The sequence below is a fragment of the Corythoichthys intestinalis genome, chromosome 9, assembly GCF_030265065.1.
Source record: "Corythoichthys intestinalis isolate RoL2023-P3 chromosome 9, ASM3026506v1, whole genome shotgun sequence".
Lineage (NCBI taxonomy): Eukaryota > Metazoa > Chordata > Actinopteri > Syngnathiformes > Syngnathidae > Corythoichthys > Corythoichthys intestinalis.
Window position 1 is genome coordinate 28,700,396 of NC_080403.1, and position 25,028 is coordinate 28,725,423.

The window sequence follows — 25,028 nt, forward strand, 5'->3', positions numbered from 1 at the left end:
TTTCAACCTCGCCTGGTTGGTGGCTGGATCTGAATTCCTGACTGAACCAAGTACAGTAGGCTGCTAAAGGTTAGGTTAGGCGCTATTATCGTTATCTCATGCTGGTTTCACAATCAACGGCTATTTGACTAATATAATGTAACATCCCACTTCTCTTGGTAGATGCTCTTCTGAAATATTTTCCTTCCACCTCTGTACATCCTGGGCAATCTTTTACGGCCACTTTATCCACATCAGCACCAAGTCCAAGCTCGCCAAGTCCAGTAACCACCCACACACAAACTGCCAGTGGAGAAAGAAGAACAGTGTGAGTGTTTAAATATTTGTGGTGAAAATAGCTATTGTTGCAGGGTAGGGGCACCAGCAAAAAGGTTGCCTGGGGTACCAAACTGGTCAGGAACAGCCCTGGACCACATGCAGTACAGTATTCCTTATACACACGCACACACAAGCAGATAAATACAGCAAAATGCATTGTTTATTTTTCAAGAGAATAAAACCCCACATAACAATCACTTTTAAATTACACAAGCTCTTATAAAACAAAATAAAATATCTTTCTATATTTACAACAACGAGTATAAATCAGTGTCTCAACTAAAATATTGAAAATATTCCTCTGGCGTCCAACTCTTTGACACAGCATCCACAGCACCCAGCCCTGAGGTTTCCCCTTTTTGATTAGTTAATCTTGGATTTAGCTGAAGGGGAATTAAACCCAGTATTCCGATGTTGGGTAATCATTTATTGCCAAATTATCCATGCGTCTCCACCACTAAATTTACTTGCACTGATGAAAATGAAACTGCCACTTTTATATTCTGTTCAATTTCTATAACATTCACCTAAGACGACTTTAGCAAACTTTTTCAGATGAAAAACTTTTACAGCAGACAATAGACATACTTTTCACGAAGTTTAAAAAAAAAAAAAAAAATGTCCTGCTTTGGTTTCCAGCATAAGTCAATATAGCAACAGTATAATAATGAGCTTTAAGAACATGGATGACACAGTGATGCAGACACTTCACATTGTTCCCATAATAATACAAAACCATCCCTCCATTTTCTAAACTGGTTGTTCTCATTTGGGCAACCAAACAACTGGATTTCACAGCTGATCTTGGGGTGGGAGGAACACCTTGAACTGGCAACCAGCAAATCTCAAAGCACAACCAACCATTTACGCTCTGAATCCCATTCATGGACAATTTAGACTGTCTTCAATTAACCTAACACGTTTGATTCGAAATGTAAGCCCTTCGAACCTCAGAACTGACATGCCAAGTATGGACCATGATACTCAGTCATTTGATAACCATCAATTGAGTTGTGTTATTATTACATTTTTTTATATGGATGTCTACGAACGAATGCAATAGGTGATTTATAAAGTCTTACCAAAAAGGAACAACATGAACGTGAGACTGAATAATCAGACACTGAACAGAAATTCGAATTGTAAACTCTTTGCAGCACAGTCTGAAGAAGTGCAGATCATAGCGCCACAATACTATAATTTTCCTGTAGGAGGTGATATAAAAATATGTAAATATTGAATATGTACAGATACATATACGTATACATATAGATAAGACATCTGGAAAGGAAACGCATCAAATGTGCAAAGAAAACACAAGTATTACAAAAAAAAATGGGCAAAACCAGAAATTCAGCTCACAGTACAAATCTTGAAGGTAATTTTAAAGGAACATGGGGAAGGGGGTTATGTATGTTGTGAGAACCTGACTTAATCAGCAGGGGGCAGTAGTGGCCTATAAGTTAATCATGTCCTAAACACTAAACGGATTGTCTTTTCTATACAGCATCCACAACCTTGCTGCCCAACACATTGGAGCAAGACTTGACTGTACCTCATAAATTTTCATTTAACATTGCTGGGTTTTAAATGTGAGTGTTTGTAGAATTTTGCCATGAAATGAGTTAGTTAAGAGCTTAGCTTTATGTGCATTGGTTGTGTCACTGAGGATAATTTACAAGTGAATGCTGTTTCCTAAAATTCCATGGGAAATTAATCCCTTCTTTTTATCTGACAATTTTTTTTTCAATCTGTCAGCAGCACAAGTTCCCCTTCACTTTTCTCCCCTCTGTCACTTTCCTCTCCTTCGCTGTAGATCGCCTGCTCTCGTTCTCTGTCCCTCTGTCTCACCCGGGCCAAAGGGGGTGCTGTAGCCGGACCATCGATTCTGTGCGAGGTAGGCTGTTGAGGAAGGTAATGCTCTAGAAGGGAGGAGTGAAAAGACATGGACGACACGGAGACAGAGCTGCCGCAACTGCCAGGCGGGTATGAGGCATCATTGTGTGAATAATGGATGGGCTGTGGTTCTGTTGGACTGCAAAGACAAGGAGGGGAAAAAATGCCTTAAAATACAAAAAAAAAAAAAGGTAGCCATATGAACCATGTGGAGAAATACTAAAAGTATAGCTTAAATGAATTATGTATTTGGCTTGCTATAGATGTCTTTTGTAAATCAAAATTGGCAATCCTTCAAAGCAAACATTTGTATGTGAGCTAATTTCTCTTTTTGTTGAGTAATGCCAAATGTTAAAACTGCATGTAGCCACTCCCTAACTGATGATTGTTGATAATTGTTCCTCTAGAGATAATTGCTAATGTCTTTCCTTGTATTGTGTTTGTACATGCCCAATTCTATGTGAACCAACTACGGCGCAACTGTCAAAAACTTTAGTTGTGCAATTTAAGTGAGTCATGTACAATTCCAAAAGGCTGTTAAAACTCGGTGTGACGGACAGCAGTATTGTTTCGTACTTATTCCATAAGTTTAAAAAAAAAAAAAAATGTGAGGTGTGTATTTCTACCTTCTGGTGTACGTTGTCCTTTGTTCCTGTCGCCGGCTCTTCATCATGGCTTTGTATTCGCCCACCCTTAACCTCCGTCCCTCCACAATACAAGTGCGCTTGGGCCGGGGTTTGTATTTGTAATCTGGATAGCGCTCAAGGTGCTGCCTGCTCAACCTAGCTTGCTCTTCATAGTAAGGCTGCTTTTCCTGGTTGGACATGGACTTCCACCGGGAGCCTTTAAGCAAACACAGTCAATGATAGTGAATTAACTGTGTTTGGGGGATAACACATTTGTTTTACATTTACCAGCCTACTGTATAACTTATCCACCATGCATTTGTCTTACGTGCAGTGGACCTTCCGAACCATTGTATTTTGCAAACTAAAACTTTTTTCATAGTTACTTAAATTAATTAATAATAAAAATTAAAATAAATAAATAAAATAAATAAATAAATAATACATTAAAAATTAATTAATAAGTTAGTTAAATGCTGGACCTGCAACTTAGACATTTTTTTCTTTTTCCTCAGACTGACAGCCATAAGAAGGTTGCTTTAAGGTGTGTCTTCTAGTTCCTGAATGGATGGAGTTGTTCAGGAGTGATACTGAAGATTAGGACTTTAACATATGTTGTAATGATTTGGAGTGAAAGCATTTGGTAAACAACTTATTAGGTTGTGTTGTTTAGGCTATAGATATATAATTTATTAGGAATACAGTTATGTCAAGATACCTATTTAGTTGTTATTCTTGCCCTAAATGTGCAACTTGTACCCCAGTGTAACATATGACCCCCCCACCCCCTTCTTTGTGCACTTTTTTTGCCTGGTGCGACTTCTACTCCTGAAGACTTATAGTCCGAAAATTTAGTAAACTGGTCACGGCAGATGCTTTGGCTATGGTGACTTCCATTTATTTAGTGGAAGGTTTGGCATGATCCAGTCTATTTTCCATTTTTCTGTGATAGAAAGATTTGATAATATTTTGTAATGGACATGTAATGTCTTTTTTCAACGTATCTTAATTTCTGGTTTATGTGCAGTAACAGCGTGTGTGGTAATAGTAGCAAATGGTTATTGATGCCCTGGCATGAATAAACAAGGCAGTGTTTCAGAATGCAACCCATCCCTAACCCATGTTGGGCTCACCCAGGATCTTGCTGATGGAGGAGTTGTGCATATCAGGAAATGCCTGCAGGATTCTCCTGCGCTCATCCTTGGCCCAAACCATAAAGGCATTCATGGGTCTCTTGATGTGTCCTGAGGACGAAGGGGGGCGGGCCTCAGAGTAGCTGCCTTGGACCTGCAGCGTACCTATAAAAACAGAGTTAATCCAGGAACGTTAAAATACAAAAAATACACAAAACAATTTGGTTCAAGGGGGTGGTGTGGGCCTCTGTGGTACATGCTTGTTTCGGTCAAGATAGTTAATAAAGACGTCAGGATAGTGCTGCACCTGAACCAATCGAAAACTGCTATGAATAAATAATAATAAAAAAATAATATTTAAAAAAATATATAATTGTGTCATTGACAAGGTTACCGTTCCTGTTGTTTGACACCATAACAATGATTAGTAAATGTTTTACACCAAGTACCACCTCCAAAATCGAATGGCTGTAATCCAACTGCATAGTTGGCCCACGTTGAGTGTTCATGTACAATGTAACACTCTTAGATATACACAAATATTTCTTAATAACGATATAGATGCTATATCCCTGTTAAAACTGGGAAAGATGGCAGTGGATGGATTTTAATTTACCTCCTAAATAATCTTAAATCTACCAAGAGTCATCCAAATACTACTAATACATCTAAAAAAAAAAAGTTACCTAGAATAAGTATTCGGAAGTATGATAGTAAAATAACGACTTAAATGATAATGAATAAAAAAAGGATTGCTTATCATTATTGTATTACTATTATTTATATACGGTATTCATTTATGTATCTATTATGTAATTATTTACAGAAAAATTAAATTTACATTAACAATATGCATAATTGGTAGATTTGAGTGCTTTGTTTGCATATAGCTGGTGGTACTCATACCACACTTTGAGAATTACTGCACTACAGGATGCCTTCAAGTGTTTACAGTAAGTCACCGTACTTTGGGTACACTTACTCTCAGAGTCACTGAGGTGGTCGTCCATGGGCAGCAATGTGTGTTGTTCGTCACCTTGCTCAGAATGTATGCTTTTATCACTGCATGAGGGAGGATATTTGCACTCCTGGCAAGAATGGAAACAAACTAAAAGTCACATAAACAGTTTACACTGAAGAAATGATTATGGACTTGAATTCTAATTGCAACAAATAAATAGGTGAGATTTTTCTAAAAGGGCGTGCTCAAGGTGTTGCACGCAGAGCTATTTTGGAGTACAGACGTGTATGCTCTGCATGAGCTGCAGTTTAAAATGAGACCTGTAAATGTGATGAATGAAAATTATAACACAAGACAGGAAAAAGAACTTGTGTTTATTGTTGACAGAACACAAGTTAGGAGACAAGGCTGTCAAGAATGTAACAGGACGGCTGGCAAATTTGCTCATGGCTTGCTATCTTTCAATGATGAACAATTAATAATATATTATTTCCAAAGCGGTCAGCGACACCAAATAAAGGTAAACGCTTCAGAGGCTAGGTAGAGCAGGATCCCTTTGTAGAAGAGGAGGAGACGACAACCCAACAATGTTACAGTACACAAAGAAGGAGGCAGGTGGCTACGTCAATGCCGCACTCAGGCCTTTGTGGCATTGTGTAGCTACAACAGCTGTGGTTTTAGAACCTGACTGAGACAAACATTTGAGCACCTCAAAAAACGAAAACCTTAGACGATAGCACAGTTGAATTTCCCACAAAATACGTGGCATTTGAGCTTGAAACACTGGTTTGGTGACTGTGAAATTGGCTTATTTTAGACTAGTTGAGTTTAATTTAAAAAATGCTTTTGTAAATTGTAATTGAAGCTACATTAAAAATATTTCACCAGTTTATTATTATGTGTTACGGTAAATCCTAATCTGCCATGCTAAACAACAGTGGCTGTGTCAGTAAACAGTGAAATCATGGCGGTTACACGCAAAGTCACTCTCAGTTCTGTTAATTACAACGATTGCGGCACCACGCTATGGAATACTTCGTCCTCAAAGCAGAAGTTGTTTTAACGCTGGCTTTTTTGGAGCATCTCCTCGCCTTAAATGAGCATCTAAGACCAAGAATTGAGCATCAAAAAAGCACTAACCGAGGAATTATAACTGACAAAACACTGACATTTCCTTTGCAGAAATCTTTTTAGCTCCAATGATTGTTAATGAAACAAGACTAACTTTAAAATAAATCTTCATTATTTTGTTATTAAATCTGCTTTTCCTTATTGGGTGCAGACTGTATAAGTGGGCGCCGCCAATTGCAGGCCACATACGAAACAACCATTCCCCCTCACATTCAGATCTATGGACAATTTGAAGCTGGAAAAATTGGAAAATGTTGGCTTTTGGGGCTAGGAATGACCAGAAGATGGAAAGAATAAAGTATTTTAGTATTTGTTTTGGAGAATTGCTGACCAATCTGATGGTTTCTCTGTCAGTTTCTCGTTCCCTCTCTTTGCCTTGGCCTCCGGCATTGTGATTCCTCAGTAGCTGCTGGGCATCATGGATGGCTTGCGTGACCACATCACTGTCTCTGAATAATGCTTTGGAAAAAGAAAAAGTTCTGTTGGGTAAAAATAACATTTAAGAATGTCTTCCGTCATTTCTTCAGTATCTTTTATTTCAAGTGATGCCTCAAACTGACCTTATTTAAGATAATAAAAAAAAATAAATCATGACTCACTGAGGGTGGGTCGAGGTGGGCTGTTGGAAGCCTCCTTTGTTATATCCATTTGTCTGTAGGCGCCCTGCATCACCACTGAGCCCATCTGCATACACTTTGGACTAGGGGCTTTCCTCAGCTCCATTCCTTTAGGCTTGGATGTTAGGTTCAAGGGCTGACCTGTTTCCTAAGCCCAGAATGACAAAAGATAAATGCTTACTTTGAGGACACGTAGAAAGAGTGTCAGAAAAGACAGATCTTAAGACCACCACAAAGTTCACAACATCTGACAGTTCCTTGCTGAGCTGAACATCGAGCTTCTGGGAAAAACTACACTAAACAATTGATCTGGCACAATGGGTAAAAACTTGCTTTTGAAATACAAATGTATCCTCTATTGCACCAGTCCTGAAACTTGTATTCTATGCATCCTATGCGTCACTGAGGCAAGTCACAGCATATTTGTCCCCCTCTTTATACTATCATTTCATTTCTCCAGGTTTTATTATCTTCTCTTTTGTTGAAGGAGCTTTGGTAATTGGACTCAAGCTTGAGAACGCACGCACATACACAAACTAGACAAAAGAAGTAAACCTTTAAAAACTAGGTGTGTTCTGTTTGAGAATTACAAAGAACTTGTAGTAACCTGAATAGTACGAGACGTTGGTTGGGATGTACAGTAAAATAAAATGTTCAACTGTACACTAACACTATCATTTACAGAGCCCTTAAACATATTTTGATGGTACTTTCAATATTTCTTAAATTTCTGAATGTGCAATGGTTACATGTTTACAACACATTGTACACGGGGGTGTTTAAATCAATGAAGTATAACTAAAAGGAACATAAATAGCAGCAATTTGGACACGATACCTGTCGGCTGGAACCACTGCTCCTCTTGACAGGGGTAGATAGCAACTGCATGGGATAGTCCACAGCTGGAATTGATGAAAAATTGGGAGGCATCAAAGAAACAAATTCAAATAAAAAAATAAAAAATAACATTTTCCCATACATTCTGCACATACATACATACATGCAACATACAGTATACATCATGAAATGGACATGTTTCAGTACATTAAATTTCCTTATTATTATTTAAACATAGCCCTTGATTTATTTAAGCACTCTGAAAATCATGTTGGTACATATATTAGAAATAGAATAACTTTGAACTCTTTATTGTTAAAAGTAGGAAAAATAAAATTTTAAATGATTTAGCTGTCTTCTTTGTGTGTTTTGTGAAGCGCAGTATCTTGAAATATTAGATGTCATGAAACTTAATGAAGAGATAAGTGTGAAAACATACAATTCCATTATTGGTACTGAGTATATTAACAGTTCTTTTATTGTCTTTATGATGGCGCTGCTTTTTAATTGAAAAGGAACTAATCAGGCTTTCATCAGACTAATTTTGAAAATATAAAAGACAAGTGATGTGTTACGTATTGTTATTTTACATTTGCAAACGTGGAAAGTTTTGAGGAACAAGTATAAAATGTTGACGACAGAAAAGTAGATTGTCTAATAAGGAAAACACTTTTTATTCTACTCATTAAAAAGACACAGACAAAAGCTTTCACCTCTGCACTTGTTCACAAAACATGGATTCACATACAGTCTTGTTTCAATATGTCATAGCCAAATCACACATATTAAAGACCCTGAGCATAGCTATTCTACACTTAGTTCCACAGTCTGATCTTTTGTCCTACAGGTTTGAAAAGACTGAGAAGAAAAGGCCCATCTCTGTCCAGACAAATTTATATATATGGTAACAGCACAATCATAAATGTGTCTAAGAGGCAGTCAAGCATATTTCTTGTATTCTATGTAGTTCTAAAGATGCCTTTGTTACACGAAACAGACCTTGAGGAGAAGCGCACAAATAGGCCTTCAAATATTACTGATACTTTTGATCGTTTGCGTCGTGAACTAAAAGTACTTGAAAAGAAAGTAAAGTAAAATTGCATTTGTTGAAAAAATAGATAAAAAAAAGAAGTAGCCAGACAGATAATTAATTATTATTGTTAGCAAAACTTGAGACTGTCATGCCTTTCTTCAATTCAATTTTGAAATGAGATTTGGACCGTTAAGATTGAGCAAAGTTCATGTTCAAATCTGCTTGCTAATAACTTAAAAGAAGAACTGTTCACTCTGCTCAACAATCCTGGTTCACTGCAGTATAAATATGCTTATTTGTCCATTGAATGTGCCAGTTATAATGAATAAAATTGTTTCGATTTTTTTCCACATACAAGGACAAACAAACATTAACACTCACCTTTAGTTGGGATAATTTAGGCGAGGTTCATACCGCAGGTTTTAATGCACTAATCTGATTTTTTTTGCCATATATGTTTTTTTGGCATGCCCGTTCAGACTGCCTTTGTCGATTGAGCCCGTTCAATTATCACGCATGCGCACTAATTCGCAGTCCGAGATACGCTGAGGAAACTGACCCGCATGCGCAGGAGCATCAAAACATTCATTCAAAGGTGATCATATTTTGATTTCCAAAAAGAGGACACAAATAACAGACATAAATATTCCCCGCTTAGTCATATATTCAAAGTTTATATGGATCGATAGCATGCACGCACTGTCCGTGCATTACACACACACATACGGACAGTTTGCCCCAACTCTAGGCCGTTCAGCAATCTCGAAATATTGCTCATATGGAGCAGAGAGAAAACTGAGCAATCTCAGGCTTATCCTCAACCTATTTTATTTTTTAGGACTGTTGTCAAGCCCAACCCTTCCCCAAAAGCCGTGTTCAAGGCAAGCTAGGCGCTAACGCACAGCTACACCACTACTGTAGCATCCTGTCTGTCTCGCTCTTTACTGACGTAATTGCTGCAACGATTCCGATCCGGGAGACTTGACAGTTCAGACAGCCCGCCACATTCTGGAAAAATGTGGCCCAGATTGGATTTAAGCCACATACTACGAAAGTATCCCAGATGGGATTTGAAATGGTCCACTTCTATGCACTTGTCCCATTCAGACCGTCAAGTTAATGCCTCACTCAAGTCGGAATAACACGAAAACATCGGATTCATGCACTAAGACCTGCGGTATGAACCTGGCATTAGAGACCAAGTCCGGTCCTCAAGAGACACTATCCAGCTTGTTTTCCATGTCTCCCTCCTTTAACACCCGAATCAAATTATCAGCTCATTAGCAAGCTCTGCAGGAGCCTGATAACGATCCTGATTATATGATTCAGGTGTGTTAGAGGAGGGAGACATGGAAAACAAGCTGGATATGGGCTCTCGAGGACCGGACTTGGACTGATTTAGAGTCTTCAATTTCCCTAACAACCATTGCTTTGGAATGTGGGAGGAAACCACACCTCTGTGCTTCCTTCTCTTAATTATTGAATTAATTAATATGATAATATGCTACATTTTTGTACAGTATTGCATTTCAACTTATTCCAGTTTAATTCAGAATTATGTAATAGGAGAATAGCCCTCACTTAGATGGCTGACTCACCTGGCTTGCATGGTATTGGCTGCAATGGTAAACTCATCTGTGGGTCTGAGGGGACTGTAAGAGACTGGGCGTTGGGGTGGAAAGCAGGGATCATCACGTAGGGCATGTTGACCTGCTGGGCCAAGGAAGGATGAAGACATTTTTGACATGCCTTATTTTTTTTATTGAAAAAAAAAAAAGAATATGTATGTGTGATCTAGCTGACCTGAATCTGCTGCTGAAGAAGGTTTATCTTGTGCTGTTGCTGGATCAGCTGCTGTTGTTGTTTAGCAATCTGAGACACAATACATGTAATTGTTACACGCACATACACACATATCGCATTGTATGTATCACACAGTGACTAGTGTGCAGTATGAGTAGGATCAGGATCTTTAATCAGGTGCTCAAACTGTTGCGAATTGCGAACAATGCTATACACTCACACGCAGTAAGGCCTTTTTTTTGTAGACTGAAAACATTTTTGGGTCAATATCAAAAGATGAATATCAAACAAAAGATCAATAGTTTTTCCTCTAATTTCCAGGTACTTATATTAGGCATGTTTTGTCACATGACTGAGACTATTGATAGTCAATTGGTCAGAATGGAACGCTACCTGTTCTTGCTGCTGCCGGGCCAGCTCCATTTGCTGCTGCTGTTTCTCCAGAAGCAAAGCAGCCATGTTTCTCTGCTCAGAGTGGGCACCCAGGAGCTGTTCCCTAAGTCCACTAAGTTGGTTGATCATCATCAACAACTGGAGCTCCTTCTCTGCCAGAGACTCTGGGTTTCCTGGTGGGTAATTAAAGTGGGGACAGTCAAACAAGAAAATTACATCCTGTAATGTCTTTCCAAGTAAATATCAATGTTATGAATTATTCTTTACTATCGGTGTTGTGCAGGATCATAGGCAGGAATATTCCCGCCTATGGTTCACCTATAAAGTAGACATAACAATAAATACAATATAAAAATAACCTATGTAATAACCTGTCAAAACTATTAGCTAGCACATGCATTATGTATTATTGATTTTATACTTACAATTAGTAGATTAATTTTGTCGTCCAATATTATCAGCTACCCGATAAATTTACTCATTTGATTTATTGCTCATTACTTAATTTGAACTTGGATTACTTTCGACTGATTTTCTTGAAAATTTACATATTTGTACTATAAGCGTCTGTCAGTGTTCTAAGGTAGTTTTTTTTTATCATAATACCCCTGATAAGTATCGAAAAAATTTTAAACAAAGTTGACACACTCATTGAGATTGACATCAATAGTGTTTCTCAGAAGTTCCAAGGTTCCAGAGCTTTCAATAATGGAGAAAATCGGGAAAAAAAATCACACAACCAATATATTCTGATTGTTTCCAAACCGTATGTTGGATTTTAACAGAAATTGGCAGATTTGTTGCCGGGGTCATTGACAGTCACCATGGAAATTTTCACACCGGAGCACCCCCAAATAGAGCGACACATTTACAATCAATAAACCGTTACTAAGACTACTTTCAAACGTGGTGTTTTTGGATTGTAGGTCACGGTAAGATCAGGCTACACGTGAGAAAGAAAAACAGGTCACAGTGCAGTGATGTGGAAGTTGAAAAGTTGTTAAAAACGTAGTCTATAGATAAGTTTTAGTTTTCCGACAGCGCTTCGCCTCGATTTTTTTCCATTTATCTAAAATGATTTTCTTCAACATTTGACCCCTCTATGTAACCAGTGAATTCTGCCGTTGAGTTGAATTTGAAAAAACTACATTGCCTTTGACGGTGTTAAACGGTAATTGGGCCTATAAAAATTTGAAAACTGCAAAACTAAACAACTTGCAGCCCAAGGTGGTAAGTGAACTCAATTGGTGGCGAAAAATCATGGGGGAGCTCTGATTTCGAGGTTTGTAATGTATCCATTTAACAAACCTTGGCCCGAACAACCTAGCACAAGTTGTATGCAACGCCGGACTGTACTGCTTGTATTGTATTTTACAGTTTATTTGTCTGTGAAGCCCTTTGAGATCTATTTTGATGATACAGGGATTAAACTAAATTTGACTTAACTTAGCTTAAAGAACCTTTAGACACTTCAAACCAACCTTCCTTGGACTGTCCTTTTGCTGGATCCTGTAGCGCTGTATCTTTGAGTGTCATCTGGCTTTGTATGTGCAGCAACTCCTTACCTGGAGAATTCTCCTGTCAAGAAACACACGTTTAAAAAAAAAAAACATTTTAAAACTTGAGCGTGTCAAAATCCAGATGGTGCCATTTTTAAATTTCTCATGTGTTAGTCACACTTCCTGTTTCTGATGGCACTTTGTCTAAAAGCAAAGTATACTTAGCTCCAACAGGACGTTGATCTAAAACACATAAACAAGTCAACTTCTGAATAGCTCATAAAGACAGAAAAAAATTAATTTTTGGAATATTTGGCCTAGTCCAAGTCCATCTGATTAAACTAATGTAGCATGATCATATTGAAAAAGCCTCCAATGTTGCTAAATTAATGTAGAAAAAAATTAGAATGGGGACCAAAAAGATAGCCACATAGATATTGACTCATTGCCAGTTAGATAAAAAGCTTGATTTCACTGGTTGCTACTGGGGGTAATCCAAACAAGTTATTAGGTTTAAGGGAGCAATTACTTTTTCACACAGAGCCAGGTAGGTTGAACAAGTTTTTTTTTTTTTTTTTTTTGGTAAATTAAATCACCATTTAAAAGTGCATTTCAGGTTTAATTGGATTATCTCTGGCTATGGGTTCGATTAATGTTAATGGTTGATCTATTTGAATTATAATGCTAGCATAATACACAAATTTGAAGAAAAAAAAAAACACTGGACAGTAAGACCTTGTGCTCCTAAACCTTTTTACAGCACTGATGAACACTGACACACTCTAATACAAAATGTACTGTGTGTCAGAAATATTGCTGATATAGAACACCAAAGACGTTCTATTTGAAGTGCTCTGTGACACCAAACTGTCATACTTACCAAAGGTGAACAGGAGAGTGGTGGTGTAAGTTGACGCACCACCAGTGGCTGATTCCCCACCCAGTCACGAGAGGGAGACATCTTCAGAGCAGATTCAGTATTACCGATAAGTCCAGTTCCTCTGTTGATCTCCTCTTGTTCTACTTTGACACCACAACATGTCATGCTGCCATCCACATTGGAGAGGTGCAGTGCGGTAGGGCTAGGCTCAACCATTCCTTTGAGAACACACATAATTGTATCTGTTACTGCATATAATAACCTTGATTGAGTACTGCTTTTATGCTTGACTTCTTCAAAGTAACAAAATGACAAGTATATTTTACACCTGGGAAGATGTTTGCCAACCGACTGCAAACTCATTGTGCTTTTTTCTATATCAGTGTCAGATCTCCTGACAAAAACGCTACTTCATGAATGTGTGCATGTGTCTATTTACACCTTTATTATTACTAGGCACCCAAGTCAAGGTTAAAGGTTAATTGGCAGTTTTATTACTAACCTATTGTTTGAATGTGTGGGTAATATGAGAAAACAGAATAGAACACAATTCAGTGGTGGTGGTGGGGGGGGGTTGTCATTAAGAGAGATACCGGTATTTTCGAATCACAAAGGGAGAAAATATGTGTACATCCATGTCTGTATGTTAGCATTTCCCAGTTCTTCAATGGAGAGAAAGAAAAAAAACGTAAACAACAGAACAAAACAAATTCAACAAACAAGGGCAAAATGTGCACAAATATATAAAGAGGCAGAAAAAATCTATTGTTAAAGCAGGGGAACAAAGGAAGCAAGGACAATGGGGTAGAGACTGACAAAAGCCGCCGGCCTTAGGAAACAGGCTGGATAACAATGCCAGCGGAATGTGCCGACCAACTCGGGAACATGTCAAAAAAAAAAAAAAAAGTCAAGCACCGCCATTCTACGAAAAGGATAATAAAGATAAGAGCCCCTCCCTCACCTTACCAGCATTGTGATTTTTAACAAAGCCACCTGTCTGCCATAGGCCAAGATTTCGTGTGTGTGTATGTGCATTTGAACATGCCTTTGTGCATGCTCGCATCTGTTTTTAGTTCAGTATGCATTCAAATCTGGAATATAGTAAATATACATACTGTATGTTATAATGATTTAAATACAAGCAGAAAAAAAAAGATGACCTGATTATTACGTTATAAAAACTTCAAATTAACGTTGACTATTCTTATTTTAAATTTAAAAAAAAAAAAATCAATATATATACAGTAAATATAAAATAAATATATGTATATATATATATATATATATATATATATATATATATATATATATATATATATATATATATATATATATATATATATATATATATATATATATATATATATATATATATATATATATATATATATATATACTATACTATACTATATCCAGTGGTTCCTCTATATACGAAGTTAATTCGTTCCAGGACCATGCTTGTATGTCGAAATGGTCTTATGTCAAGCAGGATTTTCCCAAAGGAATACATTATAATTTCATTAATTTGTTCCACAGCCTGAAAATCTACACTAAATCCTTAATAAATGCTGTTAGTACTATTGCAAATAGCAATTACACAAAGCAAAACACATTTTTCTTGTTCAGCTGCGGCGGACAGTAGGAATGTTGTGTTGCACAAGTTCTGAAATAAATGATTAAAAATCTGAAGAACCTGGCGATTTTGCAATCATAATAATTGTTACCTTAACTTATAAAGACTGGCGAACGGAGATCGGAGGAGAACCGTCGAGATCGGAGACATTCTACGGCCGTAATGACGAGCCAGTTCATTGACGTGCACACCCCATTCGTATTTTTCAATCATTTCCATAATTATTTCGGTGGTAAGCCTCACCTTTTTCCTTTTTTTTCACCACCTGCACTAACATTCTCTGAACCCATGTTGATTTGTCTCACAAGAAAATCCACCGTGCAGCTGTCTTGAGGAAAACAAAGAAACTGCAGCACTGTCATAAATCGTCGTATTTCGAGCATGTCGTCAGATGTAGGAACAACTGGCGAGTCAAATTTTACGTAGGGTCTCAAAAAGATTGTGTGTCAAAGCGATCGTATGTCGAGGTACCACTGTATTTACAACAAGCTAACTAGAATAAAAATTCTTCACTCCAATACAAAGCAATTTCCTTTTTGTTATTGGCAAGGAGGGAGAAGATACACAAAATGATCTCGGTATCCAAATTGTTCTGGTTTCTTATCTCGACCCTTCTTAGGCCACTGCCTGCTCAACCACAGAAAAATTAGTGTGTCATGCCTTGAAACTGAAGGACAGGCAGGGCAGTAGAGGAGAGTAGCACTTAGTTTTATTGCAATATGGTCTACCACCCACACCTCTATGCCCAATACTAGCCCCCCCGGAAACCCTGAATATGACAGAATTCAAACAAAACAAGAATTATAGCTGCACGTTTAATAAACTCCAACACATTGACATGATTGATAGCTACACCTTCCCGTCTCCTGTTTTTGTCACCAAGACGCCAAAATTATTGGGTGTGATGGATGATTGTTTTTTGTTTTGCCTGTGCCAGTGCTAGGTTTACTCTTATGAAAAATACTATTTCGCATTGACATTGATTATGCCATGTGGTGAGGGGAGTGGGCAGCACTTAAACTGCTAATACACAGTGTGTTTTGTCCCGTGCAAGAAGTTATTCCTGGGTCTCCCATCCAAGTTCCAAAAACGCTCAGAAGTAGAGCTGTCACAGGTGCTGCTCAGACGCTCCCTGAGGGACTGTGCCTGTGTGTCACCCGATGCAATGGTATGCACACAATGTCAGTGACCTACTGAGTTGTTGACAGTGAGGTATGTGTCAAGGTGAATTTGTTTTAAACAATGCCTACAGCTGTAACAATGAAAGTCAAGGTTACTTCCACATTGCTCTCCTTTGTTTCAATATGTACCTTGCCCATGTGGAACCTGATCTTGAATTCGCATGTATTTACATGGTGTGTGTGACACATTAGAAACAGCTTTGCCAATTTAAACATGACCTTTTATTTAACTTGATTTGTTGGCCACCTAAAGTGTTTTTCTGTTTTCGCATACCATCACCACAGACAGAAATAAAGAAGACGCCTACAAATTCAAAAGATATTTGAAGCATTTTGTGAAAATGAAACGAAAAATTGCCTGGCACGGCCAGACTGTTCTTCGTGTATTTTTCAAACACTGTGAGAATAGTCTGGGACCTAGCCCATTAACGGCCTCTCGGGCAAGAACAAAATCAACCGTCCAATCAGATTCATTTATTTGCGTGACGTGTTCTTGACGAGCAACATCACTCTTCCGCGTCGGAAGTCGTCTCCAAAACAACACAGATGGCGAACAAGGAGAGCCGAGAATATGTTTTCAATCCACGGTAAAATCAGTTTTAAATTACCAAAAACACATTGACACAAGTCATTGACAAAAGTCCGTCTCGCGCTAGCCATGTTGAATAAACTCCACGCGCAATTCCGTCGTCGCTTTACTAACGTCACGTCCGCCTGTCGCTGATTGGTCCACTCCACTGTCTGTTTGCTGTGGCTTGCTCCGCCCTGGAAATTTTATTTTGAGTCTGGTGTACCAGGCTAACGTCAAGAGACAATGAACTGCCTGAACAGGTTTGCTTTCATTGCAAATGACAGTGTGAGGAGTGCCTTATGTGTTTTTTTCCACTGAAAGACAGTTAAGGCTGTGAAATTAATTCTACAAGGTACTGTAATTATGTGCCAGCCTGCCAGAGTTATCCAATGTCCCATTTCCTACTATACAATTCCATCAACTACAAGGGAATCTTGATCTAAGCAAGCACTGATTAGATATCCTCAATAGCCAGCTGCTCTTCATCAAATCTACTTCAATCAATGTTCCCTTATGATTGGGAGATTAACACCTTTCATTTCACCCAAAGACATTTTTTTAAGATCCAATGAGCCCAACAAAACATGAAAAACAAACATTACCACTGTAAGCATTTTTTATGAAAAAGAATGAGATAGTTATCTTAATAAAAAGCTGTCAGTGTAATCATGTACAGTATCACATAAAGTACATGTGGTTAGACAACTAGAGGGTCATATTAAAAAGGGTAAACATTAACGCTGTCCTGAATAGTCAACGTAGTCGATGACGTAAATGCGTCGACGGGCACACCATCCCGTTGACTGTTAATGAAGGGTTCAAAGGATATATGCGTGGAAAGCTGAGAATGGCGGACGCTCGGGATGCAAGCGGGGAAACCGGCACAAGGCTAAAAAAGCACACCAAAGTGGCCAAAGCATGGATTTATTTTAACGAAAAAAAACAACGATTGTAAACTCTCCTGTGCAGTCTCTCCAACGCCAAGCTTGCATACTACGGCAGCACGTCGGCCGTGAATGAACACCTGAAGCGCCAGTACCCAGTTGTAATTTTGGAAGATGACAGGAGACAATAACCTGGCAGATCGTAAATCCATATAACTAACTAACGACATTTTTTTGTTGAAGTTGCCTTTATGTGCATCACATCAATGTGCATTATTAAGTTATTTTCATATGCTTCACTCCAGTGACACGTGACGTGACATTTATTTCTCTACTCTGCTGCTGTTCCCGAAAGCTGTAGGTCTCACACTCTCTGTAGTTTGTGCACAGCATGCAGACTATATTTGTTAGAATGCTGGATGCTCCTGCCTGGGGAGAAAACTTTTTTTTTTTTTTTTGTAATTGGGAACTCTGGCCTGCTTACCATAGTACATGACTACACTAATCTTTCTTACTTTATATTATGAGGTATCATTATGTATATGGCGGAAAACACAGACAAGCCTAAAAAAAAAAGCAGTTTCTGCTCTTGCACTCCTCCTTAAACGAAACTGCTGTATTTTAAGCCAAAACAACAGTTGTTTGATAGAACAATATGTTTATATGCTGGCATAGCAGATTCATGGCGCATTAAGCCCCCAAACTATTTTTAATTTGTCCGTTTTACCCTGGAAACCCCCGTTTACAGACTTCGCACAACTGCTTTTGTTTCAACTCAGCTGTAAAACAAAGGTAATTAATTATATTTATAATTCAAAATGTCATTTTTAGCTTAGAATCATTAATTGATGTCTAATATTTTGTTTAAAATTAAAAAAAAAGAAAAAAAAAGACTTTAAAAATTTATTCACTCGCATATTTTAAACTTTTAAACAAACTATGTCACAATGAAAAAAATGGTGTCTGTAATTAAGTCACGGATATCTACCTCATACCTATCGCTTAATTGTATTTTTTCGTTGCTATCGCATTTTCCCTAATATTTTAGATGATAAATAATCGATCCAAACAAAGAAAAATTGAAGAAAAAAAAAGTTTCAAAGGGTAAATATATGAAAAAGAAAATCTCAACCACTCCTTGATGTCTGCGATTTCTGCATCGCCACCCTTGTTATATTACCATGTTTCGCCCATAAAATCCCCCAAAAATCCGGCTGTGGCCATTCACAGCTGTGTCTTGACACTCAGTGATACATGTTACATGGAGTTTTTGGACTGAAACAAGGTAAGTACGCGATAATATCTCGTTAAAGTCATGGCGTCTGTAATTCTGCTCTTGCGTGCTCTCACCTCCAAATAGGGTTTTGCTGTTTAAAAAAACATTAAAAAAAAAAAAAAAATGCCCTCCTGTTCAAAATTTTTCTTCCCGCAGAAAAATTTTAAGCTTTCCAATGATGTATCACACATGCATATTAGATAATTTTGAAAGCTGGCCAAATTAGGGGTCTCAGAGCAGAACTTCAAGTCACCTGAGTGTTTTATGCCATATACATGATATACGTACATTTATGTAGAAGTACACTATAACATTAATGCGACATATTTTTAATATGTAGTTTGTTTTTTTTAAGAATTGTTTTGAATCATGTTGGAAAGGGGAAGTCACAGTGTTTGTTTACATTCCATTCTTTTGCACTAGGTAATGCTATCAGCATTTGACCTCAATGTTTATTTGTGAGTTATTATTGTTATTTATGTGTTTGTTTGTACTTTAATACAGAATTTAAGTGTTCCAAAATGTTTTTGTGAATTAATAAGCGTCAACAAAAATGTAATTGCTAGTTTAGATTAAAAAAAAAAAAAAAAAAAAATTAAAAAGGAAAAAAAATATTAGAATAGTCAACTAATCGTTAGAAGGTCTGCTGACTAATCGGGAGAAAAATAGTCATTTGGGACAGCCCTAGTAAACATTCAATTGAATTGAATTTAAAGTTGCTTAATGAAAATGCCAAAATTTAAGAAGTTTCTTGTGGCTTTAAGTTAGTTAGAGGTAAACTGGGGATAGAATGAATGTACATCAATAGTACTCGTACGTCGAACCATTTTGCCCCCAGAAAACATGAGACTTTGATCAAATGTCCTTCCTTTCTTTTACTTTCAAATCTTGCCGTCAGTCTTTTTTCACACTGCGCCCAGCAATGTAACTTTTGGAGTCATGTTGTCGCTTTTTCAGAGCCTGAGGCAAAAAAAAAAAAGCAACGGAAGGTGAATAATATCCAAGAACCAGGATCACGGTTGATGCTGTATTATAGCTTTTAAGAATGTTAGTTTTTCTATTTAAAAAAGCACAATACACTGTAGGTTATAACCTCCCATTCAACATCAGAGACCTCTGACCTAATTTCCTACTCAGAGAATGTACAAAAACATTCACAGTCACACAAATGTTGTAGGAAGTCCTATCAAGAATATATTAGGCATGCATAGCAGTAAATGGGCTCCCTACTTAGTATTTTCTTTCATTTTCAGTACATTTTGAATGGCAACATTACATATTTTTACAGCAAGATGTTTCATGGACCCAAACCCTGTCATGTTAGAAAAATGCAAAACTATATTAACAAATGTTTCAAAATATTAAATCTATTCTATCTGCTAATAACGGTTTGGGTTGACCAAATCCCAAAGCAGGAAGAACTTCATTGAAAAGAACCAAAAATAACTTGACACTTCTTTTCAAATTCTCCTGCAGCTAATATGAATTGACGACTGTTGATGTCAGGATTTAGCTTAAATAAAAGAATGTAATTCATTTAGAGAAATGAAATGGTTTAGAAAAATGAAATAGTTTTATAGCTAAAAGGTTATTTGAAAAAATATATATATATTACCGTTACTTGCAGAAATCTTATTTTGCATCGTTACTGCAGACATTTTTACATTTGAGTATGGACTCTCTCCCCCTCCCCAACCATCCATAAAATTATAGAATATTTAAAAAACATGCATTCATCTAGGGGTTACTGTGTTTTATCTAGTGCGATTGTACAACATTCTAAAAACATACGTACGCGCGCAGGCACACACGCACATTTTGGAACAAATTCTTTGTGCATTATTGCCTTGGCCTCATTAGAGAAAGAGTTCTCTGGGATGAAGTCAAAAGCCTCACTCTTCATCCTTCCATTCCCTCTCTTCCTCTGTTCTCCTGGCCTTTTGATGTCAAGGGTAGTGAACTATTGTGCAGTCAAAAAAAATGCATTCATCAAGAATAGCAACTCACTAATCAAATTTTCTTTCACTAAACCTTGATAAGGTGTGCTCAATGCTCAATAGCACACACAAAAGAACAGTGTTTGGAAACTGTCCCTGTTATGTACAGGGGCTACCCTACAGAATACCAAAGGTCAATCTTCAAGCATCTAGCCTATAGGAATTAAATACGGTTATATACAGTGTTAATAAAATTCTCCACACAGTTTGCCTGATGTTTCTTCTAAAAATGGTCCAACTTTTTTACTCAAACTGTCTTTAGCTATAATGCCACTTGAGAGACCTTGCTGCAATACACCAGAGGGAATAAGGGCAAGTGCAATAAGTGGCAGAATAAGGGAGCCAAACATAAATTATCCACTTAAGGTGAATCAAAAATGCAAACCTAGAATGCCCTTTGATTTTGTGTTTTGGCATCGTTTTACTACATGAAAAGCATGTGGTTAGTTGTCAGCCTAAAAAATGTCAAATGCATTTGCTCTGGAACCGGAGTATTTAGGTTCTTGTTTTTCAAGTAACACCTTAATATAGTGTTAATAGCATCACCAAACACCAATCAAAAACAATGACAACATATTAGACAGTAGTGTTGAGCACTACATTCTGCAATCAACAAGTGTTCGACTTCAGATAAGTGCACAGCTTGATGTTAAGTGGACGGCAGCTGTCATGTGCCGATTTAATTTTCAATCAGCACAATCATTGTCTTTGTCAAACATCCGAATACCTACAGTCTATTTTTATAACGTGTTAAACTACTAACGTCCCAGTGGTTGTGTAAATGTGAAGGTGTCATAATTATGTTGTGTTCTTAGTTTCGAGACGAATTGTTAATTCTTCATATGAAAAAAAAATACTTAATGGACTTAGTAATAGAAATATTATATACTGTTTTTTAGTGAACCTGGGTGTTAACACTTTTCATCAAAATGTATTATCTCGTCCAGACTTCTAACAAAGCCATTGTATGTTAACTGGGAATGAACACAGAAACACCAAAGAGATTCGATACAGTGGGAACAGTGGTGTGCTTCAATTACAAAGTAACTGAAACATGGATTTTTCCTGTGACTATCTACAGTATACTGTATGTGAAAAGATAAAGCATCCTTTAAATTTAAAGGACATATTTTTTATGCTTTATGATGTAATAATTTCCCTTCTGTCTACTTTCAACATGTGAAAGCTTCAAAACTGTATCATAATTTAAAGATCGATTCAAGTCAAGATTTTGCCAATTTAGGAGTATTTTAGATGAAAAGTTAATAAGGTTCACTCGGAAGGTTCGCTACAAGCCTTCCAAGAGAAGTCTACTGCTTTGAGATGTCATTTCGCATCTAGTTTTCAATACATGTGCTAAGCTGCCGAGTCTGTCATTTCGCATCTAGTTCTGTCTCTCTCTCTCTCGCTCTCTCTCTCTCTCTCTCTCTCTCTCTCTCTCTCTCTCTCTCTCTCTCTCTCTCTCTCTCTCTCTCTCTCTCTCTCTATATATATATATATATATATATATATACATATTAGAGCTGTCCCGACTAGTCGACATAGTCGACGTCATCGATGACGTAAATCCGTCGACGAGCACAACATCCCGTCGACGGTTAATGAAGGGTTAAAAAATATATGCGTGGAAAGGTAGAATGTCGGACGCTCTGTTTTCAAGCCGGGAAAGCGGCACAAAGCCAAAAAAAGTGCACCAGAGTGTCCAAAACATTGACTTATTTCAAAGAAACAAAGGAGAGTACACTCTTCTGTCCTGTCTCTTCAATGCCAAGCTTGGCTGCACGTCGGCCGTGAATTAACACCTCAAGCGCCTTCACCCAGTTTGTAATTTTTTTTTTTTCGTCATTTTTTGTACACCAGAGGGTGCTGTCGCCTTACTAAATAATAATGTTTCATTGACAATGGGCCTATAAGTGCTATTAGTATTGTTCTTAATGCTAATTGAAAGGTTTATTTCATGTTATGGTTTATTTTATGGTATAGAAAATTATTTGGGTTAAAAGGTCATAAATATATACAGTATATACAGCGATTGCACTCAAGGGAGAGCTTGTCAATGATAAGGTAATAAATTAAGGTAAAGGCAATTCATATAGGCAATTCATTGATATATAAATAAGGTTTAAAAGGAAAAAGGTGAAAAGTTTTTGTTAATTTCTAATTGTGTTGCTTTATTTGTGTGCACCGTAGCTCTTACAGTGTGTTTACACCAAGGATGGAATAAAAGTTGTAAACCATCAGTTTAAGAGACCATCTTTTCAATCGGGATGCTACACTAGTTAATTCTATCAGCATTTGAACTCATTGTTTATTTGTGATTTATTATTGTTATTTACGTGTTTATTTGTACTTTAATAAATAATTTGAGTGTTCCAATATGTTTTGTGTGAATTGATAAGTGTCAACAAAAATGTCATTGCTAAATTAGTAAAAAAAAAAAAAAAAAATTATTAGATTAGTCGACTAATCGTAAAAATAGTCGGCTGACTAATCGGGAGAAAATTAGTCGTTTGGGACAGCCCTAATATATATATATATATATATATATATATATATATATATATATATATATATATATATATATATATATATATATATGGCGAAAAACACTCAGGTGACTTGAAGTTCCGCTCTGAGACCCCCAATTTGGCCAAATTTCAAAATTGTCCGATAAGCATGTGTGATACATCATTGGAAAGCTTAAAATCTCAACTTTCTGGGGGAAGAAAATTTTGGGACAGGAGGGCATTTTAGAAAAAAAAAAAAAAAAATTAAACAGCAAAACCATATCTGGAAGCGAGAGCACGCGAGAGCAGAATTACAGACGCCATGACTTTAACGAGATATTATCGCGTACTTGACTTTAACGAGATATTATCGCGTACTTACCTTGTTTCGATCCAAAAACTCGCACGTCGCATGGATCATTGAGTGTCAAGACACAGCTGTGAATGGCCACAGCTGGATTTTGGGGGGATTTTATGGGTGAAAGATGGTAATATAACAAGGGTCGCGATGCAGAAATCGCGGACATCAAGGAGTGGTCAAGATGTTCTTTTTCATATATTTACCCTTGTAAACGTTTTTTTTTTTTTCAAATTGTCTTTGTCTGGATCGATTATTTATCATTAACATATCGGGGAAAATGCGACAGTAAGAAAAAAAATACAATTTAACGATAGTTATGAGGTAAATATCCGTGACTTTTTTACAGACGCCATTTTTTTTTCATTGTGACGTAATTTATTTAAAACTTTCAAATATGCGAGTGAATAATTTTTTAAAGTGTTTTTTTTTTTTTTTTTTTTTTTAACAAAATATTAGACATCAATTAATGATTCTAAGCAAAAAATGACAGACATTTTGAATAATAAATATCATTACTTACCTTGTTTTCGTGGCTGGTTTGAAACAAAAACGGTTGCGCGACGTCTGTAAACGGGGGGTTTCCAGGGTAAAACGGGCAAATTAAAAATAGTTCGGGGGCTTAATGTGCCATGAATCTGCTATGGCAGCATATAGACCTATTGTTCTATCAAACACAACAGTTGTTTTGGCTTAAAATACAGCAGTTTCTTTTAAAGAGGAGTGCAAGAGCAGAAACTGCTTTTTCAGTCTTGTCTGTGTTTTCCGCCATATATATATATATATATATATATATATATATATATATATATATATATATATATATACACATATATATACTGTATATATACAGTGGGGAGAACAAGTATTTGATACACTGCCAATGGGTTTTCCCATTGACAGTGTATCAAATACTTGTTCTCCCCACTGTATGTATATATATATATATATACATATATATATATATATATATATATATATATATATGCAATATCTACTGTAGCATTATGTGGAAGTAGTTTGTAGCCGCTGTAGGCCGCAATCAGGTATTATTGTTTTTTTTTTTATCTAGCGGCATGAGTTGAGCATGATGCTCCAAAAGAGTCTGGCAGCAGACCGCCTCTCTCAGTACCCTGCGCCGCTTATGTTTACTCTCGGCCCGCTCCTCATTGCGTCCCGAAGACCGCGCTGACTGTGTTTTAGTTCCGCTTTACTTGGCATATTTCAATAATCGGAATTCGAATGTTTGCGAATCGTTCTTGAATCTTCCACGGCCGAATCGCGAATAATCTAAGAATCTGAAATTTCGCACACCTCTAGCTGGTACTATTGCAAATAGCAATTACACAGAGCAAAACAAATAAATTATAAATAAACATAGGAATAATAATCTAATAATAGTAATAATAATAATACCTGTAATAATGTAACGAATCGGGTTGTAATGTGGTGAGTATGTTTGCGTGGTGTACCTAAACGCACCGCGTTGCTAGC

At 37.0% G+C, this 25,028-nt stretch overlaps 1 protein-coding gene across 2 annotated transcripts in view; it reads right to left on the reverse strand.

The window, feature by feature from the left end:
* Positions 1 to 443: 443 nt before the first annotated feature.
* LOC130922222 (transcription factor SOX-13-like) overlaps positions 444 to 25,028 on the reverse strand; it is a 42,061-nt gene continuing 17,476 nt past the window's right edge. The window contains exons 2-13 of one of the 2 annotated variants that reach the window (XM_057846843.1): positions 13,128 to 13,345; positions 12,230 to 12,326; positions 10,749 to 10,921; positions 10,356 to 10,424; positions 10,151 to 10,262; positions 7,520 to 7,584; positions 6,665 to 6,830; positions 6,397 to 6,524; positions 4,956 to 5,061; positions 3,974 to 4,138; positions 2,841 to 3,057; positions 444 to 2,353 (exon numbers count right to left, since the gene is read on the reverse strand). In XM_057846843.1, the coding sequence (XP_057702826.1) occupies positions 2,065 to 2,353; positions 2,841 to 3,057; positions 3,974 to 4,138; positions 4,956 to 5,061; positions 6,397 to 6,524; positions 6,665 to 6,830; positions 7,520 to 7,584; positions 10,151 to 10,262; positions 10,356 to 10,424; positions 10,749 to 10,921; positions 12,230 to 12,326; positions 13,128 to 13,343 (1,803 nt within the window). In that variant the 5' untranslated portion in view covers positions 13,344 to 13,345 and the 3' untranslated portion in view covers positions 444 to 2,064. Of the gene's footprint in view, positions 2,354 to 2,840; positions 3,058 to 3,973; positions 4,139 to 4,955; positions 5,062 to 6,396; positions 6,525 to 6,664; positions 6,831 to 7,519; positions 7,585 to 10,150; positions 10,266 to 10,355; positions 10,425 to 10,748; positions 10,922 to 12,229; positions 12,327 to 13,127; positions 13,346 to 25,028 lie in introns of both variants that reach the window. The other variant, XM_057846841.1, reaches the window with a different exon arrangement.